Source organism: Bos javanicus, chromosome 11, assembly GCF_032452875.1.
Source record: "Bos javanicus breed banteng chromosome 11, ARS-OSU_banteng_1.0, whole genome shotgun sequence".
Classification (NCBI taxonomy): Eukaryota; Metazoa; Chordata; class Mammalia; order Artiodactyla; family Bovidae; genus Bos; species Bos javanicus.
The window spans coordinates 73,871,144-73,885,468 of NC_083878.1; the positions used below are offsets into that span (position 1 = coordinate 73,871,144).

Here is a 14,325-nt window from a genome sequence, read left to right on the forward strand (position 1 = left end):
ACAGCAGGCCCCACCAGGGCCTCATGGGAGCTTTCAGCCTGGACCCTGTGGCCTGCCTCCCAGACGTGGGACGCCCATCGACTCCCATGTGGCCCATCGCTGCACACACATCCCCAACCCCCTAAGACAGGACTCCTCCTGAGTCACTGTGTTCGGAAATGCGTGCTCCTGTATGGAACTCTGTATCGGCTCATTTTGGCTCCTAAGAACAACTTCAGCTCCTTACCAGTGTCTATTTTGAGTAAAAACCATTTTCCCCCCCTCTGCTTTTGGGGCTGTGTCATGGTAACCATAAAGTATGAGCAGAGGACTCTGATTCAACTCATCTCTGCCCATGTGGCCACCATAATGGCAGCACTGGGTGTGATTATAAACGCTCATGCTGGTGGTGCCCCAGCCTCGAGGGTGGTGTGACAGCCACAGGTCATCTTGCTGTGACTCCAGAGCTGGCAGATGGGCTTTGAAGTGGGGGACAGCATGGCAGGATTGTTGGCCTGTTGCCAGTGGCTTTTGGTGTTCTATGGGCAGCTGGTGGTTTGGGTGGGAATGACGTTTCTGGAAGTCAGAATGATGGTATGATGACAATCCTCTCCCTCGTGTTGAGAGAGAATAAGCAATCAGAAAGTGGCACTGGGGCCTCCCCCGCCCCCTTATCCAGCCCCAGTCTTGTGACCAAGAGAGGCTGTGGCGGGGAGGGGGAAGACGTGGCAGATAAACATCTCCCTCTGGGAGGCCATGCCGCCTCCCTTTAGCTTTCTGCTGCCCCCAGCCTACCAAGTTTATCACCACCCTGGCGGATGATTGGGTGGTGTGGGGCGCACGATACTCTCCTGTCTTCTGTCACCCACAGGACGCGTTTGCACCTCCTCCTGAGCTCAAGTGGGAAATTCAGCCTTGAGCCTGTTATCAGCAGGCTCAAGGGGCATAGACAGCTCAGCTGGGGGCCGTGCTACTCACGTTCATTGCCATGTTTGCAAGGACTCCTGAATTAGATGAACCTGAATTCAGAATCCTGCCCGGGGACTTTCCCCCTGAAGTACTCTGGACAGGTAATTAACCTCTCCAGGCCTCAGCTTATCCTTCTGTGAAATGGGAATAGTAGTAGAAACAACTTCATAGACTTTATAGGATGGTTCTGAGGATGAGATGGAGGCAGTGCATGTCCCTTAGCACAATGCCCGACACAGTAGGTGCTCAGCAAATAGAGGGATGACTACATGAGCGAATGGCTCCCGCATTGGGCAGGGCACTGAGTGCCACGATTAGAAGGTTGCATTGCCTGTTACCACCCCTCCCCCTGCCCTCACTGCCGACCAACCTCACCAGGAAAGAGAGATGACCTGGAAACTTTGTTTTCTAATGAGTTCCTGCCCAAAGTTAATATGTGGCTCAGTGGTAAAGAATCCACCTGCCAATGCAGGAGACCAGGGTTCGATCCCTGGGTTGGGAAGATCCCCTGGAGAAGGGAAAGGCTACCCACTCCAGTATTCTGACCTGGACTGTATAGCCTGTGGGGTTGCAAAGAGTCAGACACGACTGAGCGACTTTCACTTTCACTAAGTTAAAACATGGCTCAGTGGTAAAGAATCCACCTGCCAAGGCAGGACTCCAGGGTTCAATCCCTGGGTCAGGAAGATCCCCTGGAAGAGGAAATGGCAACCCACTCCAGTATTCTTGCCTGGAAAATCCCTGGACAGAGGAGCCTGGTGGGCTACCTGCAGTCCGTGCATGGGGTTGCAAAAGAGTCAGACCTGACTGAGTTACTAAGCAACAAAAGTTAACAGTGCAGTTAAAAGCTTACAGTGGTCACTTGCTAATTGTAAGAGATCCTGATGGAGTGAAAAACCGGGAGCCCCAGTGGGTGACAAGCCTGGATCTGTATTGATAGCTGGCTCCCCCTACCACCCACGTGCTGTGTGACCTCGGGCAGCTTTGCTAACCTCTCCTACCTCATTCTTCTCATCTAGGAAATGGGGATAAAAATAGTCTGCACTTCAGAGGGTTGGAGTGAGGTATAAAGATGAACAGGATGTTGAAACTGTAAAGCTGTTTCCACAGGGCCTGGCGCGTTGTTAAGAATCCTAATCAGTGTGAGCTCCTGTCTAAGTGAAGTACACTCACAGGCACTCCAGGGATGTCAACAAAGGATAGAGAAAGCTGTGGGTTTGGTTAGTCAGGGACCAATAATTGTTAAAATTTATTGAGTATTTTCTTTGTGTCAGGCACTCTAGTTAGCATTTTTTTTTAAGTAATAATTTTAATGTTATTTCGTCCATTCTCTTTTGTTTTTTTTTTTTTTTTGGCCATACCACCCAGCTTGCTGGATCTTAGTTCCCCCACTAGGGAATGGAACCTGGGCCCCCTGTAGTGGCAATACAGAGTCCTAACCACTGGATATCAGGGAATTCCCTGTTAACCATTTTTAATGCATCTCATTTTAAATCTCACAAGAGGCCTGTGAAGTGGCAAGTGTCATTTCCCCCATTTTACAGCTGAGAAAACTGAGGCACAGGTATGCCTCAAGTTGCAAAGTTGTTGCTAGTTAAGCCAGAATTTGAACCCACGCAGTCAGGCCTTCCAGGTAAGACTTAAGGAGGTTGAGATTAGCGTATGAGTCAGCGTATGGCCGTCAGCCACAAGGCACAGACTCACTCACACCAAAGCAGGGAAAGTCTCACATTACTTGGGGGAGGTTCAGAGATGACCAGCCTTCAGGTACAGCTGGATCCAGGGGCCCTCAGACAGTGACTTCAGTTTCCAGCCCTCTATCTCCATCCCTCAGGCAGGCTTTCCCCAACACAGCCAGCAGCCCCTGACTCACATCCTATCATTGTTAGTATCTTTCCACTGCACCAAAACGCTCCTGGGGGGCCTCTGGTTGGCCCCGCCTGGTCACATGCTCACTCTGTGACTAGGGTAGGGGGTGGGGTCAGTGCAAACACCACAAAACCCCCTGGGAAGGGGAGGAAAGAACCAGATAAGTCCACTACAAGAAGAGAAGGCTACCAGCTTGAGGGGTGAAGAAGGAACCTGGTGCCAAGATGGTTAGATATTTGTCCACAATTCAAATACAGGATTCGAGGTGGAGCAGGATGGCCTATCCTTATGGTGATCACGTTAGGATCATTTTTGATGGAGAATTTGGGTTTGTGGGCTGTTATGGTTTTGTTTCTGGAAGAGGATAATTCTGTGCTGGCCCTTGTTGAGGTGAGACTTGGGTGACGGTCTAGTTGGTGCTGGTTGGAGAAGGCGTGGAGGCGAGGCCTTCGGGTGAATGGCCCGGGGGTGCTGATGGCGTTGGGGTTGGTGAAGAGGGTAGGGATGGCACTGGGGACAGTGTGGTGGCGGAGGTGGGAGCTGAACAGCAGGATGGTGTGGGCAGGAGACGGTTGAGTTGTGGGTCTTGGGTCTGAGATGGACTGATGAGCAAGCGGCATCATGGTTAGGAATGTGGGCAGCCATGGCACATGGAGATGCAGTTTGGGAGGAATGTAAGGGAGGTGAACTGTGCCATGCATGGGCAGGACTTGGTGGAAATGATGTGCTGGGAGAATTAAACATTTCGTGAGGGGCGTGGTTGGGGGGGCGAGGAGGGAGGTACCACTTTTAGAGCTGATGATGGAACTCTGTGTGGGTGTGAGGAGCTGATGATGGTTATTCCGTGGGACGTGATGGTTTCATAGAGTAATAGAGGTGGAAGGACTTAGCTGCACTCTTATGGAGGAGGATGGAGGCCAAGCCCACCCGATGGCTGCAGCTGGGATGTAAGTCCTCGTTCCCAAACCCATTCTCTCTTTTCAAAAATTACTCTGTATTTTCTTCACAGTGGTACATGCGTATAATTTAAGAAGTCAGACAGGACTAACATCTCTTCACAAAAATGCACTTGTTCCTCGCCTACTTCCACCTTCTTCTTCTCAGAGGCAACCACTTTTAGCTGTTTCTTCTAGCAATTTTACAGCTCGTGGATCTGAGTAATGTGCGTATTTTTGACTCTTCCGTTGTAGACATTTTCCATTGATTTCCTATGTAGTAAATAAGAACTTAACTCTCTTATATGGCCAGCCATGGCTTTCTACTGTGCCATCCTCCTAAACAGCTCTCATGGTAGGCATACTATTAATAGTACCTTACCAGTGTTCTTTCAAAAATGTCTTATGCTTAAAATAATATATGTATGTGTGTAGCTGGCAAGTAATGGCCCCACAGAAATTCAGGAGATTAGGACGTGGCCGCATCCACATCTGAACCTCGTGTACATGCGTCACCTTGTGTGGCAAAGAGCCTTTGCAGAAGTGATTAAGCGAAGGATCTTGAGTTGGGGAGATTCATCCTGGATCACCTGCACGGGCCCAGTGTCACCATCGGGTCTTTGAACATGAGAGGCAGAGGCAGGCGGGTCAGAGTCGTGCGATGGGAGAAAGACCGGCCATCACTGACTTTGAGGATGGAAAGGGGCCAGGAGCCAAGGAATGTGAGCTGCCTCCCGAAGCTGAAAAAGTCAAGAAAATGGATTCTCCCCAGGGCCTCCAGGAAAGAATACTGCCTGCCAACACCTTGATTTCAGCCCAGTGACAAGAACCATTTTGGACTTTGTTTAAACTTCTGACTTCCAGAACAAATTTGTTTTTTTTTAAGCCATTGACTTTCTGGTAATTTGTAACAGGAGCAATAGGAAATTAATACACCATGTAATATGTATACATCCACATGCATACATGCAAACATGCATTCATTTGTATGTTTTATGTATATATATACACACACACACACACACACACACACACGTTAAATCAACTAATACAACTATTCACAGCTGAGCTTTATACTGTACTACCATAGTTTCCTTTTTTCCTCCTGAAGTGACTAATTACCTTGCTTCTTTATGTGCCTTATTTTCTTTATACCTTTAGCCCATACCTGCCGCACCTGCTAATAGCTATCTGTATGGCTTTCCACAAGGGCAGTCACAGCAAGTATTATGTTTCAGTTCCATTTTTTGAGTTATCTGCTCTAGAGCATACGGTACAGTGTAGCTGCTATTCAGTGACTTCTTCCTGTGGTCTTGGCATTCCCTTCACCTTCCTTCTGGTTAGAATTCCTGTCTTCTGGAGCTCATGTCTTCTTGCTCGGTTTACTCCCCTGTTTGGAGCACATTGCCCATGACAGATCTCCATTTTAATCCAAATCCATTCAGCTCCTGAATCCAGATCACAGAGTAAGAGCAGCCAGTCACACCTGTAGTTCTGTCGGGTTAAAAAGACGGCCCGGGGGTTGGGAGCACTGTGGTGACAGCACTCCAAGTTAGGAGGCTTCCCGTGGATATCTAGTGGTCCTTGGTTGTCCTTGCATGATTAATAACAGGGGACTGAAATGCAGATTAGAAGCTGGTTCACTTGCAGATCCACACTGGCTGATGTAAACAAGCCACTTGGAAACCATTTGGGTTCTGGTTGCCGGTATCTGTATTCTTAGACCTTTCTTCTAGCACCGATAAGATTCTGCTGAAAAGAAGGTAGGAATCTGGCTGCTGGTATTCTAGGAACCCAGTGAGCGACTAGCCTGAGGTATTCAACATCAGCATTGAAAATAAGCTTCATCTCCTTGGGTTTGTGATTTTGCATTTATTTGACAGCGCCAGGCCTGAGTTGCAGCACTTGGGAAGTTTGCTCTTTGTTGCTGCATGCAGGACCTTTAGTTGTAGCTTGTGAACTCTTAGCTTCAGCTTGTGGGATCTACTTCCCTGACCAGAGATAGAACCCAGGCCCCCTGCATTGGGAGTCTTAGCCACTGGACCACCAGGGAAGTCGCCATCTCCTTGGTTTTGATTTATTATTCTTGCTCTCAGCTGTGCTGGACGACTCTGTGCAAAGACCCTCTGTTTGGCGCTCTCCAGAGAGAAAACCTTCAGACTTTATGGTGGAAGTGTATCTAGATTTTAGCTTCTTTCATTTGATCTTTTTCACACATACCTTCTCTTCGCCCCTGGTCCCACAGATGATCCGTTGTGCTGTCATCCCAAGTGTCTTTAAAGGACTCTGTCATAAATCACTTGTCATGTGCTGTCTGAAATTTGCCTGCCACAAGTCTGCTTTCCAGACCCCCACATTCTGTTGGTGGTGTTTCCTCTCTGTTCAGCCCAATCTTGTGAATTTGTGTCTTAAACAGTCTTTCTCCCACATTGGATTTAGAAGGTCACGCATTTGGACAGTTGGGTGTGTATATTCAGAATCCCAATCTTTCTCCATAACAGTTTTGTAACTGGAGCACTGATGACGGTGACCACGTCAGTTGTGATACCAAGATACTTTCCTGTAGGATTCCTCAAAACAATTGTTTAAAAGCTCTTGTAAACATTATTCATGGCCACTATGGACTTTAGCAGTATAAAGGAGAAAATAAAAGCTGCCTATCATGGTAGTGGGCCTTCCCTGGTGGCCCAGTGATGAAGAATCTGCCTGCCAATGCAGGAGATGCCGGTTCGATCCCTGGATTGGGAGGATCCCCTGGAGAAGGAAATGGCAACCGACTCCAGGATTCTTGCCTGGGAAATCGCATGGATAGAGGAGCCTGTCAGGCCACAGTCCGTGGGGTCCCAAAAGAGTCAGACACCACTCAGTGATTAAGCAACAACAACGAATCTTGGTGGGAGGGTTCTTGGCAAGGGTCTCTGTTTGGTGGTGGTTTGGTGGTGCAGCCTTGGCACGGGTGAGGAGGATGCTTTGGAGCCAGGAGCAGCAGGGCTGTCGTGTCATGGTGGACACATGCTGCTGTGTTGGGACTGTGGGCTCAGGAGCAGGTCTCTCCCCTCAGCAGGGCTGCTTGGGAGAAGAAGGAAGCTTCTAAGGACTGGTGGGTAGCGCTGTGTCCAGGCCTGGACCTTGGCTGCCCCAGTGGGCCCCACAGCTCTGCAGCGCGTGGCCTGCCCGGCCCTGTGCTGGGTGATTTTCAATGATGCTGGCTGACTTGGAGGGACACTTACCGACAAGGCTGTTCCATTGAGTTACACAAAGGAGCCAAAAGGCTGACCCAGGTCAGCTGTGTTTGCTGTGTGGACAGAGTGTGCAGCTCAGGCGGGTGAGCAGGGGAGGGCGAGGGGGACGAGCATTTCCTTTCCGGGGTGTCTGCCCTCGGGGTCAACACCCTGTGATGTTCTGCTTTTCCCCTCCTGCTTCCTTCCTCTTGTCACCAGTGCTTTTTCTTACAGAAACCCCTGGACATTTCTAGCCCTCAGGGCAGCATTGAAACAAATTTCAGGGTTCTCTGTCCCTAATGTACTTGGTGCCCAGCTCTGCATGGAGTTCATGCTAGACCCTCGGGGCTCACGGAGACACCCAGACCCCCCCTCCCTCAGTCTGCTCCCACTCTTTGCCCTCGGGGCCTCTAGCAGCTTGGCAGGGCAGGGCTGGAAGACCTGGTTCTTGAAGATCAGCCCAATGCTTCCATTTTACAGATGAGGAAACTGAGGGCAAGAGGAGCCCGAGTCAGGATTAGAGCCACCTCTGCTGACTCTGGGATCAGTGTTCTCCCAACCAGACTCTGCCTCTCTCGGCTTCCACCTCCTTTTTGAAGCTTTTGATGTGATGGATGATTGGGGGATGTTTGTGCTAACAAACAAGGAGTGGGTTTGAGGGGGACTTGCTGGCTAATGATGGATGGAAGCCCTGTGGAGTCTGATGGGTTCCTGGGGTTGTCTCTGAGGGGTGGTATGAGCTGGGGGATGGAGCTTTATAGAGATGCCCTGAGAGTTCTGGAGTTGGTGATCTGGGTTCAAGCCTCTGCTCTGACTCTGGAACACAGATAAGCCCTAGCCTTCTGCAACCTTAGATTCTACAGTAGACGGTAGTGATACTCCTATAGACGGTAGTAACCACTCGTGGAGATGGTAATAATACTCGTGGCTGCCCAAAGAGGAAGGCCCATTCTGGGCTTCACACAGCATGGGACACACGGACCTGCTCTTGCTTCTGCACCCACTGTGCCACCAGCTAACGGCACACACATTCTTCAGCCCAGGTGTCTGTGGTCCACCTTGGGTCGGTGGGGGGGTGGGGGGCAGGGGGCGGGGGTGGGTGGGAGCACCTTCAGCCCATCCAGGCTCTAACTTACAGAGGCCCCTCCTGTCCTGGCCCTAAGGAGGCCCCTCCTAGCGCTAGCTTCCCCTCTATACCACCTGGCCCCCCAACGCCCATCCCTGGGGAGGGGCTGCACCCGTGGGAGACCCAAGCCTGGGCCTTCTCCGGTTCCTGGTTTTCCAGGGAGCCCTGGCTGGAGGGGGATGGGAGAAGAAGCCCTGGAGGGAGGGGGAGTGGGGGAAGCAGAACCGGGAACTGGAAGGGGAAGGGTGTGGGTGGGCCTCGATCCAGCCTGCCTCCCACTTTCCTCCTCCTGCCAGTCCCCTCCCCGTCCTGGCTGGCTGGCGCACTGGAGGCAGGGGCTTGGCCCAGGAGAACTCAGTGTCTCCTCCGAGTGAAGAGGGGGTGGTGAAGCCACAGCACCACCACCCCCAGCTGAGGCCTGTGGTGGGGGTGGGGCCCAGGCTTTGTTAGTTCGCTGGCTTGAGGCCCACACCTGAAGCAGGGAGACTGAAAAGCCCCTAAAATTCAGCCGTGTGCCTTCGCAGGGCCCCTTGGAGCCCACCAGTTTCTGAGGGCAGATGGGGCCAGTTCACGGGGTGGGGGGCAGAGCAGCCTGGCCTCCTCTCTCGGCGTGGCTGTGGCCACAGCCTCTCCCGCCCACAGGGCGTCCCCACGACAGCTCTGCAGACCTAGGCCTTCAGCCCGGCCGCAGCCCCCGAGTTCAACCTCAGCTTTCTCCGGGCCCAGGCGCCCGTCCCGAAGTGAGGTGACATTCATTTCACTACATCCTGTGACTGCCGCTCACTTCCTCCACGTGGTGGGAGCAGTGTGGGGGTGGGGGTGCGGGGAGGACAGATCAGAGGAAAATGTAGCCGGGCTGGGGACCTCTGGGATTTCCCAGGGGGTGGTTGGGGGTGGGAGGGAGGCTGCGGGAAGCTTTCAAAGGAAAGAACAGACGTGAATGAAGACACGGGAGGAGGCGGGAGGCAGCTGTGAGTCCCACTGTGCCATAGCCGTGCGGAGGCCCTGGGGAGACTGTCGTCCCGTCGCCACCTCGGAGGCAGGTGGCGGGCCCCCCAAGGAAAGCCAGGCAGGGCCCCGCTGCCAACTTGGCTGCCTCGATTTCCCCTGGTCCCTAGGGTGCCGGGTCCAGCCAGCACCTGTGAAGAAGAGTCAGGTTGGAGGGGCAGGCCTCACAGGCTGGGGGGTGGGGGGTGCCCTGAAGCTGAGGGGCTGGCTCCGGGAGGGACTAGGGGTCAGGTGGGAGGGCCTGGGTGGGGGGCGGTGCCTGCCCTGCTGACCCCTCTTCTCTTCTCTTCTTCCACAGGTGGAGTCACTGGAAGCCCAACCCCACCGGCAGCCTGAGGCCGCGGTTCCCCAGGGTTTCCGCTCCACACCTGGATCTATGTCTAAGTTGTAACTCTTGCTTACCAAGACCACGATAATTCCTTCCCCAAAGCCCAGCAGCCCCCCAGCCCCGTGCAGCCCCAGCCTGCCTCCCACCGCCCAGCTGCCCACGATGCCCGCCAGCGGCCCCGGGGACACCAGCGGCTCCGCTCTGGAGCGGGAGGAGGAGCGCAAGGTGAGCAGCTGGCTGTGTGGGGATGCAGGGAAGTGCTGGGCACTGGACCGCATTGCTCTTCTCCATATGGGGCTGTAGGGAGGAAGGAGTCTCCTTTTTTTGTGATAAGCAAACTGAGGCGTGAAGAGGTTAAATACTGCAGGCCAGGCTCCAGGAGCTTGTCTCTAAGCCCCCACCCCCGCCCCTCCGTTGTGTTTGAGCCAAACTTCAGACCCCAGGTCTGTGCGATTGTTAGGGGTTGGCCTGGCAGGGGCCCCAAACCTGGCTTCCTTTCTGAATCAGCCTCTTAATTAGCTGTGTGTCCTTATGTCTAAGTCATTTTACCTGGTTTAGCGGCCTCTGTTTGCCCAAGGGGTTAGTAGCTTTGGGGAGGCCAAAGACAAGTTCAAGGAGCTCTGTAGATGGGAGGCCTGGTGAGGACTCACCCTGCTACACAGACAGCTGGCTCACCGCGGGGCATGGGGTGCAGTGAGCTCAGTGTGGTACCAGCCACGGTGGAGACACTGGTTTCCCGCCCCCACCCCACCTCGGCTCTGAGCAAGTGTCACTTCTGGCCCTAGAGCCAGTGACGTGCTTGTTTTTAGGGCCCCAAGATGGGTGACCTGTTCGCCCTTCTGCTGAACTCTGGGATGGGCCCAAGTCAGTTAGAGGAGATCCCTGCAGACTAGTGGGAGTCCCGGCTAGGTCCTGACTGGCTACCTGAGGACCTCACCAAGCCATGTCCACCTGTTGGCAGAGCCACTCGAATCCCCAGGGATGGCAGGCCCCACCTCCACCCTGGCAGGGAAGCTGTGCCAGCCACAGCCTTCCTGGGGCGTCCCAGCTGGCAGGCCCGGGCTGGTCCCCGCAGTGTCCTCTGCCTGCTCTCCTTTTCCTGAGCGGGAGTGAGGGGTGGTGGTGCTAGGTGGTAGCTGGGAGTAGCAGGGTGTGCTCACGGGGCACAGTTGGTCTTTCTGGAACCAGGGGGACACCTGACACCAGGCATGGGGCCCCTGAGCCCTCTGAGGAGCAGCAGCTCTGGGGAACGCAATCAGCCGCAGTTCCGAGACCCGCTCCCTGCCTACTCTCCCCACCATGTGTGCTTGGCTCCTTCTGAGGCTTGCTCATTCTTAGAGCCAGTTTCTGTTTTCTGGGTAATTTCCACCCATTTGGTCCTTGAGGACAGCCCTTGAAACAAGTGGGGCAAGGACAGATGGCCCTGGTTTGTAGACGAGGAAGCTGGGCCTAGCTAATCAGTGGTGAGTCCAGATGAGAGCCTGGTCTCCTGCCCCACCTGTGTGGGTCCTGGTATGGACACACACACACATGCATGAAGCCCAGAAACTTGCCTTCCCAGCCCAGAATCCAGTAGAGTGCCTTAGGATGAGGGGCCATGTATGCCTCCAAGCTGGGGACAAAATGCATGCTGCGGCCAACCTGCTGGGGCTCCTAGGGGCTGCAGGTCAGTCCCTTTCTTTCTGATCCCATGGGCTTTCTGGGCTCCTCCTACCCAGGACTCAGACCATAGGAGACCCACACCCTGCTGTCAAAGAGCCAAGGCCACCTGCGGCCACCTGTGCTGTTGACCCGCAGCTGTGGCCATGACTAATTCCCTTCCCTCCTTGGGCCTGGCTTTGCTTCTCCATTGACCCTGACCCCCTCCCCTGGCCTGGTGTCCTGGCTGGTGCTGACACTGCTTTGTGTCCACGTACCTGCAGTTGGTGGTCAGCTGCCCCCCACAGATGAAGGAGACGGGGCAGATGGGCCACATTCCTCTCGTTACTGGCCAGGGCTTCCCTGGGCAGCAGAGCCCCCAGAGAGAGCAGCAGATGGGCTCGCTATCATGACAGTTCAGGACAGAGAAGAAGCACTGGCCAGAGAGTCCCAAGTCCCAGGCCCCAGGCCTGCGGATGTCATTTCCTGGAGATGTGACTTTCAGGCTCTCTGGGCTTGCATTTGCTCAGCTGTAAAATGGGGATAGTAACTCTTACTGTGCCTGTTTTATAGGGTGGTAGTGGAAGTCAGATGAGGTCACGGGCATGGAGTACCCTGCAAACAGCAAAGTCTGGTCCAATTACGAGGGATTATGATTGCTATTATTATCTACCCATAGTAACTGCTCTGGCTCAAGAGGCAACAAACACACACACAGGCCCAGCGCCTGGTGCTGATAGAAGGAGCTGATAGACAGGGGCTGGGGCATGGCGGGCGCTCCTCCCCGGTGTGCGTGCTGGCTCACCTGGCACATCTCCCTGGCACCTCCGGGCTGGCTCTCGTGGCTCCAGGAGCCGCCCTGGGAGGGCGGGCAGAGATGCTGACAGCCACTCACGGCAGCCCATGAAAGCCAGGCCTGGGGCAGGGGTGCCGCGTGGCTGCAGAGGGGAAGATGGGTTTGGGCCAGAGCCCAAGGAACCTGGCAGAGTTTCCAGGGGCGCCTGGCACAAAGGAGCTGTTTGGTGAGCCAGAGGGCAGGGGTGTGGCTGCCCACTGGCCCCTTCACCGCCTGGCCCCACGTGCCCTTCCCGCCTCCCCCTCCCTCCCCACCGGCCACGCCCCCCTATACCTTTCACTCCAGTACTTCCTGGAGCTACCAGGCCTTTGTTTATGCTGCTTGCTCTGCCTGGTGTGCCCTTTCCCTAAGCTTCTCTCCTCCTTTCTGATCAAAGCCCTGGCTTCAGTCCGCCTTGAATTACAGAGAGAATCAGTGGTTCTTAAACTGTGGTCTATAAACCAGCAATACCTGGAAGAGTTAGATATGCAAATATTCAGGCCCCACCCCAGACCTGCTGAATCAGAAACTCTGGGGAGAACCCAGCCATCCTTGTTTTAACCAGCCCTCTAGGGGACTTGAGAAGTACCGGTGTGGATCATATCCAGCCCTGCCGCTGTCCCTGGAGGGCAGGACCCCAATACTGTCATTGGGGTGGATCCTCAAGGCCTGACTAGCTCAGAGCAGATGCTCAGAAAATACCTTATGGATAGGACAGAGAGGAGAATGAGAGTGAATGAGACTCCTTCACTGGAGAGCAATCCCAGAGCCCAGATCAAGCAGTCAGGGTGCAGCGCTGTGGACAGTAGGCTGAGAGAGCAGAGAGGTGTGCATTATTTGGTGTCCTTCTGGCTCCTGCCCAGTGTCCCTTCTCCCTGCAGCCTCCCTCACCTTATCATCCGTGTGCTGGGCAGGGACAGGGCTGCTTGGGGAGACTGGGAGGAGGCAGGCTTGGAAGGGGTGCTGAGCTCTCGGGCTCTGGCCAGGAAGGGTCAGCTGGGTAAATGTGGCCACAGAGAAGGGAGGAGGAGGTGAACTGTAGGAAGGCCAGGAACCTGGGTCCTGGCTCAGAGGGAATCATGGAGATGGGTTCTAGGTCCTGCGTGGAGGGGAGACGTGGGGCAGAGGAACAGGGCAGGGGACCAAGAGCGTTCCGAGCCTTGGGGCTGGAAGGGCCTCCTCGGATCCCCAAATGTGAATCAGTGTCTCACGAGGAGTCCAGGCCCCAGGCTGGGCCCTCATCTTCCTGCTCCCCTTCTCCTCTGGCTTCAGAAACCTAACAGATGCATTGACTGCTGACTGTCTGCCAGGTGTTCTCTTAAGCTCTGCGCTTGCCTTCTTACAACTGCTCCCCAAAATAGGCTCTGTTATTTCCATCACTATCTTATTAAAGACTAAACTGATGCTCAGAGAGGTCAGGTCACTTGTCTAAGGCCACAGAGCTAGCAAGTGGTGGTGCTGGGATTATAACCCAGGCTTCTGAGCCTTTCAGGCTGCGACCCACGGGAAGGGGGAACAGAGTGGGTGTTGCCTCCCTGCTGTGATGTTCCATGGTCCTAGCCACGTTTCTTCTGCTGCAAGTTAAAGAATGTTTATTTAGACTAAAAGTCAGGATGGTCAGAGAACGCTTTTTTCTGCGTAGCCGTGCTCTTGCCCTGGGGTGGATGTTGGGGGCACTCACCCCTAACAGGAGCTCACGTGTGCAGGCTAGTATGCATGACTGGGTACATATGCACGCGTGTGCATGTGCATACACACACACACACACGCGCACCCAATACATGCTCTTCTGTGTAAAGACACTGCTGTATACATGTTGCTTCTTTCCCTTCTGCCTTCACTCTTTTCTTTCTCTTCAAACTTAGGTTTTTTTTCCCAGTACCTGGCACATAGTAGGGCTCCCCGAGTCTGTTGGGTGAACTGAATAGTCCTCCCTGGAGGACCTAGCAAAGGGAAGGGGATAGGAGGACACAAGGATGGGTAAGCCATGCCTGCCCTCGGAGGAGGGAGGCTCCTCCTTGGACAGTTCGCCTTCTCCTGCTGGGTAGGAGAAGCGCCAGTGGTGGTGGTGGGGAGATATGTGTTTGTGCTGGGGAGCACAGCAGGTGTGCCTGTGTATGCATGTATGTGTGTGTTTACATACATGTGTATATATACACACATATGGCCAGCTCCATGAAGGGGGCTTCTCCCTCCTCACCTAAGTCTAACCCAGAGGCCTGGCAAGCACTGACTTCCTGAGCTCTGGCTTGTGAGCTTCAGGGGCATCCTTGGGGGGGTTTCTCCTGGCTCCAGGCTCAGCTGTTCTTGCTGGTCCACAGGTCCGGTGCCTACCCCCAGGCATGCCTTCCCTTTAGTGCACTTAAATTGCACATGGTCACTCAGGGCCGGCTCTTTGCTTTATAATTGTCACCATA

At 54.0% G+C, this 14,325-nt stretch overlaps 1 protein-coding gene across 8 annotated transcripts in view; it reads left to right on the forward strand.

The window, feature by feature from the left end:
• DNMT3A (DNA methyltransferase 3 alpha) overlaps positions 1-14,325 on the forward strand; it is a 102,334-nt gene that overhangs the window by 17,020 nt on the left and 70,989 nt on the right. For all 8 annotated transcript variants that reach the window (XR_009739503.1, XM_061433099.1, XM_061433095.1 and 5 more), the window contains exon 2: positions 9,406-9,660. Coding sequence is in view for 7 of the 8 variants with exons in the window: in XM_061433099.1 (XP_061289083.1) it covers positions 9,598-9,660 (63 nt within the window). In the remaining variant the exon portion in view is untranslated. The remainder of the gene's footprint in view (positions 1-9,405; positions 9,661-14,325) is intronic.